Source organism: Nicotiana tabacum, chromosome 3, assembly GCF_000715075.1.
Source record: "Nicotiana tabacum cultivar K326 chromosome 3, ASM71507v2, whole genome shotgun sequence".
Taxonomy (NCBI): domain Eukaryota; kingdom Viridiplantae; phylum Streptophyta; class Magnoliopsida; order Solanales; family Solanaceae; genus Nicotiana; species Nicotiana tabacum.
The window spans coordinates 123,843,653-123,859,737 of NC_134082.1; the positions used below are offsets into that span (position 1 = coordinate 123,843,653).

At 38.0% G+C, this 16,085-nt stretch overlaps 1 protein-coding gene across 2 annotated transcripts; it reads left to right on the forward strand.

Moving 5' to 3' along the window:
* The first annotated feature begins 7,877 nt into the window (after window positions 1-7,877).
* LOC107818294 (protein DETOXIFICATION 14-like) lies at window positions 7,878-12,137 on the forward strand. 2 transcript variants are annotated; one of them, XM_016644281.2, is made up of 8 exons: window positions 7,878-8,141; window positions 8,247-8,502; window positions 8,575-9,119; window positions 9,210-9,296; window positions 9,395-9,451; window positions 9,543-11,216; window positions 11,613-11,818; window positions 11,911-12,137. In XM_016644281.2, exons 2-6 carry the CDS (start codon window positions 8,275-8,277, stop codon window positions 9,637-9,639), a joined length of 1,014 nt encoding a protein of 337 aa, XP_016499767.1. In that variant the 5' UTR covers window positions 7,878-8,141; window positions 8,247-8,274; the 3' UTR covers window positions 9,640-11,216; window positions 11,613-11,818; window positions 11,911-12,137. The 2 variants fall into 2 exon arrangements, with proteins under 2 accessions (XP_016499767.1, XP_075105952.1); XM_075249851.1 differs by having other exon boundaries at window positions 8,063-8,502.
* The last annotated feature ends 3,948 nt before the right edge of the window (window positions 12,138-16,085 follow it).

Genomic DNA, 16,085 nt, shown 5'->3' on the forward strand with positions numbered 1-16,085 from the left:
AACCCCATTTGGAGAAATTTTATCTTCAGCTAAATTAGGAATCACTAATACAAAAACACTTTACTCCCTCCGTTCACTTTTATTTATCCACTATTCTAAAAATAGATTTTTGATTTTACTTATCTAGATTTGCATATCAAGAGAAAAATAATTTATTTTTCCTGTTTTGCCTTTAGCATTAATTACTCATTCCGAATCCATTAAGACTATATACGAATTAATATGTGTATCATGGTAAAATAAACACTTTATTTATTATTTCTCAAGGAATACAAAGTCAATAGTGAACAAGTAAAAGTGAACTGAGGGAATAATAATTAAGAAGTGTAGATCAACGTGTATTATTTCTTACGGAAATATAGTGATGAATTTTGGGGCTTTCCTTCATCAGTTGGGGGTTCTCCCCATACATGATCTCTTGCAGTGTAGCAGAGAGTGCATCGTGTAACCAGACGAGAAAGCAACAAAAAGAGCTAGCATCATTGTTGAAAAGGAGGAAGAAGGGTATTTTAGTCTAAAATCTTTTCACTAAACTTAAAAGTATTATTTTTGAATAACTTTCAAAAGTGGGGACAAAATTTAAAGACAGTGCAAAAGTATTTGTATTTTTGTTTGCAAGTCGTAAGCAAGTTACAGTAAGTTGTATGTTTTGATATATGATAACAATATTGTGTGAAAACTGTATATAAATTTGTATGTATGTTATAACCAAAAACTATTGCTACCTTTTAAAAATCTATAAATCCAATTAAAGCGGGTAATAACTATTCTATTTATATATCTCAGTAAAAGATCCCTCTTTAGTGACGGGATTCGCTTTTGAATTGGAAAATGTTAAGCTGATTTACTTGCAGAAATTGAAAGAAATGAAGAGAAAGAAAACCCTAGATCGGGTGAGATGAGAGAGAAGAAGAAGAGTATTTTATTTCATCATGTGTGTAAAAATGAATCTATACAAATTAATAAGACTGTTAAGCTATAAAAATGGGCCTAATATAGTAATACCAAGTGTCAATACAATTGAAGTGGGTCGGCTATATATATTGGGCCCAGTACTACTTATCAACCGTTGGGCCTCTTCACATGTGCTCCATTCATCTAAACACCCCCACTCAAGCTTGAGGGTGTTGACACCCCAAACTTGCCAAGAAGATGATGATGAGTGGTGCCTGGAAGGGACATAGTGAGAATGTCAGCAAGTTGAGCAGAAGAAGAAACATGATGTAAAGTAATCAGACTAGATTGTAGGCTATCTCGAACATAGTGGCAATCAACTTCAATGTGTTTAGTGCATTCATAGAAGACTAAATTCTTGGCTAACAGGCAAGGTGTGAGAAGGAGGAACAGAAGCATTGTGAGGAGGAGAGGTAGAGGACGAAACAAGTATAACAGGTGGTTCTTGATGGTGGGAGGAAGAAGTAGAAGGATCAGGATGAGATTCAGTAGGTACAACAGAAATAGAATCAGGAGGAGTTGGTAAAGGAACAATGGAGGAGTGAAATGAAGGATGATCTTCAAAGGAATCAGAAGAAGAAGGGAAAATAGAAGAAGATAGGGAAAATAGAAGAAGATAGGGAAGATGAATAGGGAAAGATATGCTCATGAAAAACTACATCTTTGGAAAAAAAATACAGAATGAGTAGAGAGATTAAGCAATTTATAGTCCTTTTCCCCAAAGGGATAACCCAGGAAAACACAGGCAACAACCCTAGATTGAAATTTGTCTCTGCCAGATTTAGGGGTAGTTGCAAAACAAAGATAACCATATGATTTTAGGTGGTCATATGTAGGAGGAGTTCCATGCAGTTTTTCAAAGGGAGTAACATTAGCCAAAACAGATGAAGGTAGTCTATTGACAATGTAAGTTGCAGTTAACACACATTCACCCCAATATTTGATAGGGAGTTTAGATTGAAACAAAAAGGATCTGGAAGTTTCCAAAAGAAGTTTGTGTTTCCTTTGGAAGATAATAAGTGTGTCCGGGGGACTCTAGTAAAATCATCTACCAAAGTAATGAAATATCTTAAACCATTATAGGTATTAGTGTGGTAAGGTCCCCATAAATCTATATGGACTAACTGGAAAGGCACAGTTGAATGAATGTGACTATCATAGAAAGGTAGTCTTTGTTGCCTAGCCATAGGACAAATAAAACATACAAATGATTGCTTAGAAGATACTTGAGTAGATAAACATGGAATTGACTTCAGCTTATCAAATGGCATATGGCCTAACTTTTGATGCCAAAATAGATCCATTTTATTGATAGCACTAGATGAGTTACAAGTAGAACTGGGAAAACAAGGGATAATATTTGCTGTAGAAGAATTACAAATAGTAGAACAAGAAACATTAGAAGTAAAAAAAGAGGTAACCATATCAGACAGCAGAAAATAGAGCCCATGAGCAGCTTTACCAATTTCCAATGGCCTCTTCAGAGAAGGTCCCTGTAGAAAACAGGAGAAACTGTTGAAGATTGCAAGACCTTTCAATTGACAAAGGAGATGATGCACTGAAATTAAATTGAATTGAAAAGATGGAACGAAAAGAACATTGTATAAAGTTATACTATGCTTAAGATGCAGGGATCCAGTAGAAATAACTTGCACTTTATCCCCATTTGGTAATGTTATTAAGTAAGGAGAAGGTAGAGGTTTAACATTGTGCAAAATCTGTTTGTGAGGGGTCATATAATTTGTTGCACCTGAATCTAAAATCCAAGGAATAATTCCTAACTGAGCAGACAAAGAATTTACTGCAGGAAACTGATTTACAGGGAGATTGCACACACATATAAGGTTGGCAAAACCAATATTTTCTCCAGGAGAAGTGGACTGAGGATAACCAGAAGAAATATTTTCTTGTTGGAAGAGAGTCATAAGATATTCATATTGCTCCTTGCTGAATCTATAAGCAGAGTCTGAAGAATTGTTGCTAGTGCTAGTAGCAATTAAGTTTCTTGGAGAAGAATCTCCCACTTGAACACATGCAGCATACCTCTTGGGCTTAGTTAACTTGAAAGCAGCTGAGAACCCATGGAGTCTATAGCATTTGTCTACACTATGCCCAGACTTCTTGCAATATTTGCAAGTTACAAGAGAAGTAGAATTCTTAGACTCAAAATTTACCCTCTGATTATATGGCCTATTGGTGGAAGAAGATATGCCTGATGAAGTAGAGAATGAGGATGCTGAATCAGCTGAAAACCCAAGGGCTATGGACTTAGCTTCCTTTTGACTTTCATCTTGCTGTAAAGTGAATAAGCTTTGCTGATGCTTGGATAAGGAAACATCATTAAAATGCTACTTTTGACTGTGGAATAGGACTCATTTAACCCACTGAGAAACTGAAACAAGTGTTGGTCCTCAATGAATTTAACCCTTTGAATTTGGATATACTTGGAACCATTTGACTAACCATATCTATCATTTATGTCTCTCTAGACTTCACTAGCAGTATTGAAACACATAATACTCACATCAATTTCTCTAGTCAAGGAGTTAGTAATCCAAGCCTTGACCATGTTATTGCAACACTCCTAAAAGGGATAATAAGGAGAATCAGGTTGAGGTTGAGGTATTCTACCAGTTACTAACCCTAATTTGTTTTTAGCTGAGAAAGAGGTCAACATATTGCTACGCCAAATAATGAAGCCAGTTCTATTAAAAGAAATTATGACTAATTGACTACCGGGACTATCAGATGGGTGGACATAGAAAGAGTGACAAGGATCAAGAGTGAATTCACTAAAACCTTCAGAATCAATCGTGGTACCATGAAGGTCCTCAGTCAAATTCGTGTTATTACTCATTGTAATCAACAAATTCAATAGCAAAGATATAACAAAGAAGAAGTAGAGTTGTGAATATATAGTAGGTGTAATCCAGACTAATATTGGTTCCAGTACTTAAAATGAACCCTAGAAATCAGCCCAAATCGAACATGCAATAAGGAAAATGAGAAGATTTACCAATCATCTGCAAAATCGAGAGGATAGAGAGTATCGAAGCTCAGGTTTGAAATTCTGAAAGTAAAAACCTAATTTTCCACTATCGAAGAATCACCGCACCGAGAAAATCTCCAAAACTTCGTTCAAGGGTAGGATCGGATGATTACTGAGGTCGAGATCATTCCAATTAGGGGTGTTCATGGTTCGGTTTGGATCGGTTTTTCCCTGAAAAGAAACCAAACCAAGTAAGTCGGTTTTTCAAATATTAGAACCAAACCAAATCAATTAAGTCGATTTTTCTCGATTTGGTTTATGTCGGTTTTTCGGTTTTTTCGATTATTTGTCGGTTTTTTCTTAAATATAAGACATACACTACCAAATACATATTCCGGCGACCACATTTACAATATAACACTATCAAATCAATTGCCCTTTGAGAAAGCTATTATTTACCAAAATATATTGATAATAATTGAATCAAATAGTGATGAATAATTTAAGGACTCAATTAAAAATATGTTATTTTTAACACGAAATGGATTCTTACACTAAACAAAAGAAAACTACCAATCAAGCTAGAATATAAAGGTAAAGAACTATATTAAAAGTGCAAACTATTAACATTTACCATAAATTTTTTGAAACTTTGTATAACAATATACATATATATAGGTGTAATAATAAATTTGAAATAGCTACTCCTATAGTCGGTTTGGTTCGGTTTTTTTCTGATTAAAACCAAAACCAAACCAAATTTGATTGGTTTTTAAAATTCAAAACCAAAACCAAACCAAACCAAAAAGTATCGGTTTTTTTGGTCAGTTTGATTTGATTTTCGGTTTGGTTCGGTTTTTCGAATTTTATGAACACCCCTAATTCCAATGATCCCGCTCTGATAACATGTTAAGCTGATTACTTGTAGAAAATAAAAGAAATGAAGAGAAAGAAAACCCTAGATCGGGTGAGATGAGAGAGAAGAAGAAGAGTGTTTTATTTCATCATGTGTGTAAAATGAATCTGTACAAATTGATAAGATCTGTTAAGCTATAAAAATGGGCCTAATATACTAATACCAAGTACCAGTACAATTGAAGTGGGTCAGCTATATATATTGGGCCCAATTCTACTTATCAACCATTGTGTCTCTTCACATGTGCTCCATTCATTTCAACAGAAAAAGAAAGGTCTGTGGAGTGGATGGGTCCAACAATTCCTCTTTCACTCATTTATCACTACTCTCACAGATTGGGAAAAGCAGGTAGCTAATACTCTATGACTGTTTTCAATTAGGAATGCCCAAAAAAGAGTATATGGTCCAGCCCGTTCAGATCTGGACGGGTTGTGTTACGAATTTATTTAATGGATAGGTGAACCTGGCGTGTGCTAAATTGAACTATGAAAATGCAATAGCTTGGATCAATTTGGCTTCCTTGGTAACCCAAAATGATACATAAGAAAATTTTATTAAAAAATAGAAAAAATCTTTTTTATATTATTTGTTATGTATACAAATAAGAATTTTTTTTGTATTAATTAATGATTAATCAATTTATCAAAGATGGAACAATAGTTAGAAAAATGGATTGAGTTAGACAAGGCGATGATCCATTATTAGTTCAAATTAACCAATCAGATTTTAATACAAAATCTTTTTAGGCACACTGAGTCATGAGCAATTTATGGATTTAACCCTTTTTGACTGGCCAACATATGTCCAACTTGCCCGTTGGATTCCCCAACTTTTTACTTGCCGCAATTTGACTTGTGCTTTGGTTCAAGTTATGAAAACAATCTGATTTGGGAACCATGTCTGGCGTTCTCAATTTTGACTACAAAGAAAGGAAAGTCCAAATGGTTTCTTAAAATAAACGAAAAAGATAGAAATTATACGTCAATCTCTTTCTCTCTCCACATTTCGGATCAGTAGGAAAAGTTTGATGTGATTCTGGAAAAATAATTTCTTTGCTTAAAAAATTTAAACTAATTTTGTAGTAATTTTTTGGTATCAAAAATAGAAAGGGTCGTTTGACGGGAAAGTCTCCCCAGAATACTAGACTCAAAGATGTCCAAGGACATACGAAAGATATTTCCAACTGCATTAATTAAAAGAGAAATTTTCATAAAGCAATATCGTTTAGTAGTAATTAGCCCTCTATAGATATCATTTGCTATATTACGAATTATAGATACCTTTTCTATGGTTATAAGATGTATTTGATGTATTTAAGCTATTGTATTCATGAATACAGTAGCAAAAATAGGCGTGAATCAGGGAAGTCCAGCTAATCAGTTGTTGTATTCGAGTGTATTCGACTGTATTCATGGAGTGAAATATGGGATTACAGCTGGACAGATTATTGTATTCGACTATATTCACGGCGTGAAATAGGGGATTACACTGTTTTTAAAAGGGAAAGTGAATCAATTAACATAATAGACTCCTAATAAAATCAATTATAACACTCAAAATTTTGTATTTTCAGTTATAAAAAAGATTCTCAACCGAAAAATACCCCAAAACATAGCAATCTTCAGAGAAATTATATAATACATCTGAATACATAAATTATATTAATTAAAAAAGCATATGAATATATTCATGGCATATAGCGAGATAGTGAATACAATGAAATACATAGAATATAACGGGATACACTGAAATACAATGGAATAAAAGACAGTGAATACAATAAAATACATGGAATACAACGAGATACATTGAATTACAATGAAAAAAAAGGCAATGAATATAATGAAATACATAAAAATACATTGAAATATATTAACAGAAAATCAAGTTGCTCAACCCCAAACTCCGCCGTCTTTGTTCAAGAACAAACCCTAATTTCCGGTGAATCCGCCGTTCACCGGACCGGAGCCGAGGTCACTTCCTGAGCAGAAGCAACCACCGATAAGAGCGCCACAATGGCAAAAAACAATGTCAAAGCCTTCAATACCATATCTGAGAAGATGTAGAAAGCACAGAATTGAAGTGATGGCCACTTAGGTATCAAAAATGCTGTGCCGAAGACGATTATGTAGCTTATGAATGTGGACGGACTGACGCGAGATAACGTGACGAGTCATTTACAGAAGTATAGATTGTATATGAAGAGACAGGGTAATGAGGGGCCTTCTTCTTCTGATGATTTGCTTAATTCCACGTTGGTGAAGCAGAGTTTGTGTGAGTCCGGTTCATTATTGAATAGCGTATCAAAGTAGAGAGAGAAAAAAAATAGTATAACTGAATAGTGTATTTAGTGGCTTAGGGTTAGGAGGTAACCAAAATTAAATATTTTACTATAAACATTAAAAGATATCTATAGAATATAATTTTTTTCCACGGAGGGAGTAAGAGAATAGCTTAATTTGACTTTGAGAGAGCAGGGGTTATAATCTTACAATTGGCCACATGTCTGGTTAATTAGTCGTGACTTGCAAATTAAAGGTTACGATAATTAAAGATCTTTGAGTGGGTCAAGTGTCTTTTACTCGTAGCTGCAAATCACAAAGTTAGCACAAGATCCGATGTTCTCAACCTTTCTTTTTCCAACCTCTTTTTCATAAGCACTAGCTAGTATTATATGTACCAAAAGTATAACTTTTCAATTAATTAATTAGTAGAAATGGGACCAAACACTAATTGTTTAGTTGGATAGCCATCAATTAATGATCAATGATGAAGACGGCTAACCAACAAAAAGAATAAATGTACTGTACAATAATGTCTCAAATAGAAGAAATTAGTTTTACAAAGATAAATGTAAAGATCGAGAGGTCTGTACAAAATTTCCTTCAAATAATATCCGGATAGGTTGTGTATGTCACGTTTCATCCAACAGTACAAGGACCTAGTTTCGAATAATGATCAGATAAAAAAAAATAGTATTCCCTGATTCATTCCACGATCGAGATCACGCAAACTTTTGAGTTGGTCAACCCAACGATCCATAATATATATGGGTTTAAAAAATGTTCCACGAGAAAGAGAAGAAAATTATAAAACTAGCAGTGGATCTTTTTGGCCACTACACATCTCATGTTTTATTCAACTTTAGGACCTTCATAGTATTAGTATATATGATCGAATAAAAAAAAAATATTCAGTTACTCATCCCACGAGATCACATTGAATTTCTAGTTGGTCAACCTGCACATATATATGAGTTTTAATAAATGTTCCCCGAGAACGGTGAGAAAATTATAAATTTATCACCGGATCTTTTTTGGAATATTTTAAATCTTATCTTAAGGTTCCCCTGCCCTATCATTAAAGACCTGAAAAATTCATTGGCAGTGTGAAAGAGGAGGAGTGGTTTGAGGAAATGGAAGAGGCTCTGCTGCCATTGAATGATGTGATCAGCAAAAGGGTGGTGTTTAAAGAAGAGGTGAAAGAAGTTAGTCGCATAGCAATTCCTATGATAGTTGGGACGATGTGCCAATACCTGTTGCGCTATGTACCAATGGTTATGTTGGGTCACTTAAGTGAACTCTCCCTCTCTAGTGCCTCTATCGCCACATCTTCTTGCACTGTTACTGGCTTTGCTATTCTTGTAAACTACCTACCTATCTCCTTTTTCTCTTTTAATTTTTCTTATTTTTGATGAATCTGAATCTGGATGCAGTTTGGAATGGCAAGTGGATTGGAAACTTTATGTGGACAGGCCTATGGAGCAAGGCAGTTTCAAAAAGTTGGCACTATTACATATGCTGCTGTCATGTTTCTTTTATTCTTTTGTTTGCCAATATCTCTTCTATGGATCTACACTGGAAATTTGCTTTTATGGATTGGACTAGACCCATCAATCTCTGTTGAAGCTGGAAAATATTCAATTTGGCTCATACCAACTCTCTTTCCCTATGCTATTCTCCAGTCATTGTTTTGCTATTTCCAGGCTCAAAGCTTGATCCTTCCAATCTTATGGACCTCAATCGTCTCTCTACTTTTTAACATACCTCTCAGTGGGGCTTTCATATTCAAATTTAATTTTGGGACCATTGGTGCAGCTATATCAATCGGTTTATCATATTGGTTGAACGTCATCTTGCTTGTGATTTATGTGAAGTATTCGTCAACCTGTCAAAAGACACGTCCTTCTTTCTCTAAGGATGTTTTCCTTGTTATGCCGGAATCCTTCCAATTTGCTTTTCCATCTGCTGGAATGGTTGGGTACATATTTAATTGTCAAATTTATATAAGTTTGGTATTTCCAGAATTTTGATAAGGCCTCCATTATTAATTTTATATCTTTGTTCATAGATTGAGATGGTGGGCAGTTGAGATAATTACATTACTCGGTGGATTGTTGCCAAATCCACAACTAGAGACTTCTGTTCTATCTATTTGGTATGCAACTTTTCACATTCCATTTCATGCCTGATTATGTTTTCCTCATAAATTTCTAACACACAAAGTACATTGTTTGAATTTCTTTGGATATGCAGCCTTACAACCTCTTCAATACACTTCAACTTACCCTTTTCTTTCGGTGCTGCTGCAAGGTTAATTTTCTCTTCAGTGTTTGGTGTAAAGATAGGAGTAGTATGGTTCAATTGACATTCCTAATTAAATTACTTCATAACTATTTTGTAGCATTCGAATTTCAAATGAGTTAGGAGCTGGGAATCCAAAAGCAGCAAGAATTTCTATATATGCAGTCTTCACTCTAGCAGCTGCAGTACAGGGATAGGAAGAAGGATCTCCACATGGTGTTTATTGATCTGGAGAAAGCGTACGATAGGGTTCCTAGGGAGGTCTTATGGAGCTGCTTAGAGGATAAAGGGGTCCCGGTTGACTATATTAGGGTGATTAAAGACATGTATGCTGGAGCTAAGACTCGGGTTAGGACAGTAGGAGGCGACTCTGAACACTTTCCAGTTGTTACGGGGTTGCACCAAGGGTCTGCGCTCAGCCCATTCCTATTTGCCCTGGTGATGGATGCACTGACTCATCATATTCAAGGGGAGGTGCCATGGTGCATGCTATTTGCTGATGACATTATTCTAATTGACGAGACACGAGGCGGCGTCAACGAGAGGCTAGAGATTTGGAGACATGCTCTTGAGTCTAAAGGTTTCAAGTTGAGCAGGACGAAGACGGAATACCTCGAGTGCAAATTTGGGATTGAGCCGACGGAAGCGGGAGTTGAAGTGAGGCTTGACTCTCAAGTCATTCCCAAGAGGGGTAGTTTTAAGTACCTTGGATCGGTTATTCAGGGGATCAGGGAGATTGACGAGGATGTCACACACCGTATAGGGGTGGGGTGGATGAAGTGGAGGTTAACATCGGGAGTCTTGTGTGACAAGAAAGTGCCACCGTTACTAAAAGGTAAGTTTTATAGAGCAGTGGTTAGACCTGCCATGTTATATGGAACTGAGTGTTGGCCGGTAAAGAACTCACACATCCAGAAGATGAAAGTAGCAGAGATGAGAATGTTGAGGTGGATGTGCGGGCATACAAGGATGGATAAGATTAGAAATGAAGATATTCGAGAGAAGGTGGGCGTGGCCCCCATAGAGGACAAGATGCGGGAAGTAAGACTCAGATGGTTTGGGCACATTCAGAGGAGGAGCACTGATGCACCGGTGAGGAGGTGTGAGCGACTGGCTGTAGTGGGCACGCGGAGAGGTAGAGAGCGACCTAAGAAGTATTGGGGAGAGGTGATCAGACAGGACATGGCGCGACTTAGGATTACTGAGGACATGACCCTTGACAGGGAATTATGGAGTTCGAGCATTAAAGTTGTAGGTTAGAGGAAAGTTGTGAATATTTCTACATCACAATAGAGTGAGACTAGCCAGTTAGGAGTTAGACTAAGAATGTCATTGGTCGTCTATTGATGCAGGGCTTTACCTACTAGTTTTTACTATACCAGCCATCTATTTCGTATTTCGCATTCTGTATTTCATATCTCTTATATTGCTGTTATTTTATTATGCGTTTTTATGGTACTAATATATCGTCTCTTGTTTCTTTCTTGAGCCGAGGGTCTCCTGGAAACAGCCTCTCTACCCTTCGGGGTAGGGGTAAGGTCTGCGTACATATTACCCTCTCCAGACCCCACTTGTGAAATTATACTGGGTCGTTGTTGTTGTTGTACTCTAGCAGCTGCAGAGTTTCTTCTGGCAAGTGGAATTCTGTTTTGCTTGCGGAATGTATGGGGATATGCTTTCACACATGAACAAGAAGTCGTCGATCCTATCACAGAAATTACTCCTCTCCTCTGCCTCTCCATCATCGTTTATAGTACAGTTACTGTATTATCAGGTCATTTTTTCCATCACTCTTTTCGTTTAGTTTAATAAACAACATTCAAAATGGTTACATCTCGTATTTTCTTATATGTAGATCTCTCTCACTACCGGTTGTTTCTATTGCTTCGGCTGTCTTATTATTATGTTGTTACTGCTTCTTTTTTCCATGGCTTTTTCGTTGATGTATTTCTTATTAAATATGTTGTGACTAAGTTTTTTCTAAGACGAGGGTCTGTCTTCGCAAGGTAGGGATAAGGTCTGTGTACACACTAACTTCACTATACCCCACTTGTGTGATTACACTGGAATTGTTGTTGTTGTAATAGTATTCAAAATGGTTACCAGATAGTTTAAATGCAGTTAATTACTAGTAGTAGTTTATTAACACGCTTTCTTTTTCCTGCATCAGGAGTAGCAAGAGGAATTGGATGGCAACATATAGGGGCCTATGTTACTTTAGGATCATATTACTTGGTCGGAATTCCTGCCTCGTTACTCATGGGATTTGTTTGGAATTGGAAAGCAAAGGGCCTTTGGTGTGGATTATTGATGGGGTCAACAGTGCAAGCTATTCTGCTTTCTATTATTACTGGTCTCACAGATTGGGAAAAACGGGTAGCTAACCCAAAAGATGTAAATAGTGTTTTTTTTCTATTTTTACTTTGAAGCATTAAAAACTCTGGTTATTTCTCGTTTCAACTTTACAGGCCAAGGAAGCAAAAGAAAGATTGCTTGATAGGAAGATTTCCTGCAACAAATGACTCAAATTAATGTACGACTAGACAATGATGATCTTCCCTTCGAAACCATACAAGCACAGCTTAAGTTGGCTACATGTTTTTCCTAGCATATGTCTCTATTTGAGCAGTGACATATATACGAACATTTTGTACTCTTAAGATATATGAGTATTTGAAGCGTCCTTTTGCTCGTACCTTCAATTCACTAAAGTAGCACAAGACGCTTTCAATTCAAGAAAGTAAATCCATACATTTTTCCTTTAATCAATGAAATTAGTTAATTAGGAGTAGTTGATAAGATTTGAAGACGTACTTGTAGAGAGGGGTTTCTCTTCTCCTATGTGTGCGCGCGCGCGTTTTTGAACTATGCATGTAGAGCTATGACAATTAAAGCCGACATTGTCTGCTACAACTATATATATATATATATATATATATATATATATATATATATATATATATATATATATATCCTAATTCGACATTGGAAGTATTACATAACACTATGAATCCTCTAGAACATAATGGTAAGGCTAATACAGGTTGCCAAACATATTTTCTTAAAAGTAAAGGACTATGATTATTTAGGATTATTACTTGAAATTCGTCCAGCGAAGGTATGTCCTCTATATGTTGCCCAACATGGGAGAAAAAGTTCATCAATTTTCCAAGGTCTCAAGGGCTATGTTATAAATGAAGCTTCTACAGTCACCATTAATTCCGACATGATCTATAAAAAAATGGTGGATTTTGCCCAAAAGACCGAGTCCCCCAAGCAGAAGAGCAAGTTGGGGAGAGATAACAAGAAGTCTGGGTCCACGGAAAATTTTGAAGGTTCATATTGTGGATTTCTTGTAGGATTTTGTATATGGTAAAATTGGAGGGTCCAATTTTCTATCGTTACGATGCCTCGTAAGCACATTTCGAAGGCTCGAGACCACGGTCGAGTTTTATCCTTCGAGGGCCATCGACGCCCGATCTCGGGACAGTATAGACCGACGGTTACAGAGAGAAAGTGGGGAGTTCCCAAAGCGTGTAGCTAGAGCCGACAAAGTCTGTCAGGCTAGTCTAAGCCCGCATCATGGCATTGACTAGTCGTACCATCTCCATATCTTTGTGATTAATGCCTTTTGTACTATGTTAGGATTCCCCTCATATATAAAGGGTATCCTTGTCATTTTGTAAATATCTGTTGCTCAATACTAAATACATAAGAACATTTTCTCTGCTCTCTAATATATTCTCTTGATATTATTACTTCCATTTATTGCCTATATTTATTGTGTTCTACTTATTGTTCTTCATTTTTGCTTATTATTGGCCATAAAGAGCCGTTATTGATTTTATTCTAACTGTTAGTCTCTATCGATCGCCCTCGGCGGACATCGGACTCGACCCCGAGGCCCGAATAAGCAAGCTTGAGGCCCCGATTGACAGCGATTCGGTTTGGTTAATATCTCGTTTTTAAGCTCTTACCTTGATTCCGAGTATCTCACTTAGCATCTATTTCCCTAACAACTAGCATAAAAATAGATCACATATTTTTAGAACCATTAAATGAAATTTAATTGTTATTACCATTTTTACTGTAAACAGTTTGGCGCCCACCGTAGGGCTAATAATAATAGTTATTATTTTTTTGCTGGTTTAACTACATAATGCAAGTTATCTTTCACACTTTTTCTTGCCCAAAATCTTTGATTTCAGGTCAAAATGTCTGACTCAGTGAACAACAATCTTGAGAACCACAGAGAGAATGGTGTGGATGTTCCAGGTGTTGGTGTACCACCACGAAACCTTGAGAACGCACCAGGACCAATTCCAGTGGACGCGGTCTCACACGACGCCCAAAATGTCCATATAAGCTCTCACACTAACATGAGTGTGCACCGAGGAGACCAACAAGAAGCTCAGAAAATCCCAACTAGGGAAGAACGAGAGGTTAGCCTTCGTGCTATTTTTGAAATGTTACAGGCACAACAGCTGGCGATTGCTCAGTTGCAAAGTCACAAGAAAACTCCCAGCACGGTAGCACCAGGCACGGCCCCACCGGCCGAGCAGCTACTAGAGAGATTGAGCAACAACGGGTCGGCAGCCGACCCCGCCATCGTAAAGATGCTCGAGGATCTCACAAAGAGGATAGAGTCGGGCGAGAAGAAGATAAAAGCCAACGACAAGAAGGTAAAGACCAATAATTCCAGGGTCGATCAAATTCCGGGAGCACCCCCGATTCTAAAAGGGGTAGACTCGAAGAAGTTAGTGCAAAAGCCTCTTCCACAGGAAGAGGCCCCAAAACCCATTCCAAAGAAGTTCAGAATGTTCGAGCTTCCGAAGTACAACGGAACCTCAGACCCTAATGAGCACGTTACCGCATACACTTGTGCAATGAAGGGCAACGACCTAAAGGACAATGAGATCGAGTCCGTCTTACTGAAAATGTTCGGAGAAACGCTCTCGAAAGGGGCCATGATGTGGTATTACAACCTAGATGCTAACTCCATAGACTCATTTTCCATGCTGGCAGATTCTTTCATAAAGGCACATGTTGGTGCCATCAAAGCACCACCAAGGAAGTCTGACGTCTTCAAAATCAAGCAGAGGGGGAACGAGATGCTGCAAGAGTTCGTATCTTGCTTTCAAATGTAAAGAATGGAACTACTGCTAGTATCCGACGATTGGGCAATAGAGGCCTTCACTCAAGGTCTGAATGAACGAAGCTCGGTGGCTTCAAAGTAGCCAAAACAGAATCTGGTTGAATATCCCGCTGTGACCTGGTCAGACGTTCACAATCGATATCAATCGAAAATGAGGGTCGAGGATGACCAACTAAGAGCCCCCTCAGGCTCAGTATACCTAAGCAGGCTTCTGGCAAAGGATATAAAGCCAAACAAAGAAAGGTACTAGCCATACACCGAAGACAGGAGAAACGCCCCGAGGCGTAACATACCCCGCAATGATTGAAGAATGGACCGAGGCCTGAATCCTTGGGGAATCTTCAACAAAGCTAGATTCAATAGGCACACAGAGCCAATGGAGGCACCTTGCTTGTCAGAGTACAACTTCAACGTCGATGTATCAGACATCGTGTCCGCTATCAGTAAAATCAGAGACGCCAGGTGGCCTAGGCCTGTGCAATCAGATCCTTCGCAAAGAAATCATAACTTAGTGTGTGAATTTCACAACACACACTGCCACAGGACCGAGGATTGCCACCAGCTCCGAGAAGAAGTAGTCAGACTACTCAGTAAAGGTCACTTCTAAGAGTTCCTCAGCGACTAGGCCAAAAATCAATTCCGGGAAAGAGAGGCGGCCAAGAAGAACAAAACGAATGAGCAACAACATGTCATCCACATGATCTTGAGAGGCATCGATGCCCCACAGGAGCCCACGATGAGAAGAACAAAAATATCCATCACCAGAGAAAAGCGAATTCGGGGTTACATACTTGAGGATGCTCTCACATTCAGCGATGAGGACATCGAGACCTTATCTCAGCCTCACAATGACGCACTGGTAATCTCTTTTCTTGTAAATACATTTCAAATTAAATGTGTACTTGTGGATCCAGGTAGCTCGGCCAACATTATCAGGTAGAGGGTCGTAGAGCAGCTCAGACTGCTTGACCAAATTGTACCCACCTCTCGAGTCCTCAACGGATTCAACATGGCGAGCAAAACAACGAAAGGGGAAATCACCCTCCCAGTCAAAGTGGCCGGCACAACCCAAAATGCCAAATTCCATGTCATCGAAGGAGACATGAGGTACAACGCCTTGCTCGGAAGGCCATGGATACACTGTATGAGAGCAGTACCATCTACCCTCCATGAAATGATGAAATTACCAACAAAGGATGGGATTAAAACCGTCTACGGGGAACAACATGCGGCGAGAGAAATGTTCACGGTGTACAATGTGGCCCCGACACCGGTGCCTCCACCTTCGAAGGAGCTGAAGGATAAGCAAACAGTAAAATAGCGATAACAAGCTACACTCTCAGCTATCCCCAACTAAACAAAGCAGGGGATCGTACCGCATCCTCATCACAAGCGAATGAAACATATTAGGGCTCGAAATATCGCCGGCACATTCTTCACTAAGGTATGACCGTCTTCTTTCTCTTTCAATTACATTCTATACTAACC

Coding starts and splice junctions, on each gene's coding strand:
- LOC107818294 (XM_016644281.2), top strand. CDS start 8,275: ATGGAAGAGGCTCTGCTGCCATTGAATGATGTGATCAGCAAAAGGGTG. Junction 8,503..8,574: donor TTACTGGCTTTGCTATTCTT/GTAAACTACCTA, acceptor ATCTGGATGCAG/TTTGGAATGGCAAGTGGATT. Junction 9,452..9,542: donor TCTTTCGGTGCTGCTGCAAG/GTTAATTTTCTC, acceptor ACTATTTTGTAG/CATTCGAATTTCAAATGAGT.